Source organism: Cyprinodon variegatus, unplaced genomic scaffold (genome assembly GCF_000732505.1).
Source record: "Cyprinodon variegatus isolate N-32 unplaced genomic scaffold, C_variegatus-1.0 Scaffold467, whole genome shotgun sequence".
NCBI lineage: Eukaryota > Metazoa > Chordata > Actinopteri > Cyprinodontiformes > Cyprinodontidae > Cyprinodon > Cyprinodon variegatus.
This window is the reverse complement of record NW_015150920.1, coordinates 386,474-389,594: the sequence shown is the minus strand read 5'-3', so window position 1 is coordinate 389,594 and position 3,121 is coordinate 386,474. Positions and strand designations below refer to the sequence as shown.

The window sequence follows — 3,121 nt, the reverse complement described above, 5'->3', positions numbered from 1 at the left end:
ATTGAAATGTCGTTATATTTTAAGGAATAGCATTGTACTTTTCAATGCAAATAACTTTAAACTAGTCTTAACTTTAAACAGGCTCTAACCAGAGTAGAAAAACAAGTGGGAGGCCGCGTTGCACAACTGAGCAAGAAGATAAGTACATTAGAGTTTCTAGTTTGAGAAACAGGCGCCTCACAGGTCCCCAACTGGCATCTTCATTAAATAGTACCCGCAGTTGCCTGTTTGTGCTGTCCTCCTTTTGCTCATGACCAAGATTGTAAGACGTCAGGTTAGGGAAGGACCGCCATCCTATTGATCTTCCCTTCATCCGTTAGGGTTATTCTAATCCTTCCTAACCTTTTAGTTTCAGATTAAAAGAGCATCCCTTTTCTCACAACCACTACTGAGCTTTTCCTTTGAGAATTATTGTTGTCTGGAGTTATTATTTCCACTGTACCTCTCTGGTGGTATGTCAGAAAAAATGTGCTGCAGGCTGTTTGGAACGTGTCCAACTACTGAAGACATTCCACAGCAGTCAGGAGGAGATTTCTTTGTTTGAAAGATATTGTGAAGAGTAGTTCAGCAGGAAGTAAAACAAGTCTCTTATCTTTTCCCCTCAACGATGGACTGATGTCTCAGTTTCTGTTCAGGTTCATAGGAGCATGGGAGACGTTACCGATGGCGACTACACTAAAGACGGCAATGGAGACACTGTGGACGCCTTAAAATGGCGTGAAAAAAGGTAAACACTGCCTGATAAATCTAAAACAAAGATTGTTCTTGCCTAAGAAGAAATGGCAATGAGGAATTCAAGTGTAAGCGTTCACATGTGCCACCTACGCTTGTTCCTCTATTTTAGACTGTATTATCGTTCATTGGTTTGCTGCTGAGCAAGTACTTCAAGTTCACAGTGAAATGTCCTCATAAATTTGTGCACAGTTCTAAGCAAAACACTGCAGAAGATACGAAGGTGAAGAGAAGCTCGGGCAGTGATGCAAAGCCCTCAGACCCTTACCGCTACCGAATGGACTACCCATGCATGGGAACCTGCCTGGTCATCAACAACAAGAACTTCGACAGGAGCACAGGTAAAAAAAAGCCCATCTCCAAGATGCTTGATTGATGATAAGATTCAGTTTCATTGCTGAGCTGTTGCTCATCTAAGTACAGTAGTATCTCAGTAGGTTAAAGCTCATCTCTGACTTTGACGTCAAAATGGTTTAATACATAAGCATTTAGAACATTTAGAGTAGTGCAAAAGCAAGGGTTAGTTTTACTGAATCAGATGCAAATCAAAGAGTCAGTCATTCTTTTTTCCTAGGTTCATGGAGTCCGTTGCTCCAAATCATCTAAAACCCTCTCTTGTAACTCAAAGTTACACAAGCTCATCATGATTCAAATGGCTAAACACAAAACCAGAGAAAACCACTGACTCCATCAAAGCAAATGTAACCCGCAAGGGGGGGTACTTTTAATACAAGATACACCAGAACAAAGAATACTCAATATTTTATTGAATAATTTCATTAAAACATTTATTTTAAATACATGGCTTCAGGCCTAAATCTAGGTCCCTGGAAAGAAAAGGGATAATAGGAAATAAGGCCAATTAAAATAATTCCAAGAACAATAAATGAACAAACAGAACATGCAATGCAAAAGGAAACAAATTAGTACATCAAAAACACATTAGTAATTTCAATAATAAGCAAACAAACTGTAAAAGAAAATAAGCAAGCAACTTCAAGCAGTGGAACAAATTGTCATTGTCCAATTGGATCTGCCTTTAAATGGGGCCAGAGGAGTCATGCCTGCTCGCTCAGCCTGTCCAAGCAGCAACAGGTGTCATTGAGAGCAGCCCAAACAAACACCGTCAAAACAAGACAGCAGAGCGTCCAAAGCCCTGCGGCTCCAAGACAACCCCAGGAGTGGAAACACAGCCTAACTGAGGAGAAAGCAGACCAGCAGGCGAGGACTAGATGGAAGCAGCACGCAGCAATACCCCCAGATGCAAACTTCCTGATATACTGTTGGTGTTCTGTCAGATGAGCATACCCGGTCAGACCAGCACACCCATAGTCAATGTCTGTTTATCCCTTTAGTTTACTGCTTTAGTTTATCGCCTTAGTTTTGTACGGAAAATAGATTTTAAACTACCTCAACGGGTTTGTATACCTTTAGTCATGAACAAAACAACTATTTGATGACCTCATTTTTGGTGTTTTTTGAAGCGTACACCGATCTGACCTTAACTTGTTTTTTTTCTTTCGTACATGCATATAAACTATGGGTATGCTGGTCTGATGGGCGATGCTCATCTGATATAACACCTGTTTAGGAATACTTGGATTATTTTGTTTTTCTTTATGAACAAAGACAGAACCAGTCTAGTAGAAATACGACCAAAAAAGACAAAGCAATTCAAGAATATTTGAACCAACTACGTCTTTTTTGTTGTATTTTCAATAGGTATTTATTCTGGGTAGGCTTTATTTGATTGCTCTTCATTTATTTTCTTCTATCATCTGCTGAAATAAAAGAAGCACCTTAAAGCAGCGAGCTTGATAAAGTTCATCCAACCGATGGTGTAGAGAAACCAGCCCAGTTCTGCTGCTACTGAAAGTTATCTCCATATCCAGTCTTAGTGTTTCCTCCTGACCAAATGTCTGAATTTAAATTAGTAATTAGTATTAACAAGTACTAATACAAATACATTTTTAACTATAGGTAACTATTGCACCAAAAAATAAATAGAGATTTAGGTTTGTAGCAAATATGCATCAACAGGCAAAAACAGTCAAAATTAGCAAAACACAAAGTAATAAAACTGTAAAAAAAACAAAAAAAAAAAACAGATTTAATCAGTAAAAATGACACATTACATTTGTTAAACTGCAACAACTTTCTTCATCCTTCCTGTTTACTGCTTTTGATTACCAAACAGGGGTTGATGTTAAGGATTTTTACCACTTGCCCTTTGGGCAAGTGACTTTCAGATTTCATTTGCCCAGAAACAATTTTTACTTGCCCAGTATAATGTTTGATAAATATAGTTCCTAATATTCATTGTTGTATATATATCAATGAAACATGTTTGTTTTTAAATGTTTTTTGTAATTCATTATTTTTTAAGTTT

The 3,121-nt window shown here is 37.9% G+C and overlaps 1 protein-coding gene across 1 annotated transcript in view; it reads left to right on the top strand.

Moving 5' to 3' along the window:
* Positions 1–3,121, top strand: part of casp3 (caspase 3) — a 12,814-nt gene that overhangs the window by 4,485 nt on the left and 5,208 nt on the right. Inside the window, exons 2-3 of the mRNA XM_015389602.1 lie at positions 636–727; positions 925–1,073. Coding sequence (XP_015245088.1) covers positions 648–727; positions 925–1,073 — 229 coding nt within the window. The 5' untranslated portion in view covers positions 636–647. The remainder of the gene's footprint in view (positions 1–635; positions 728–924; positions 1,074–3,121) is intronic.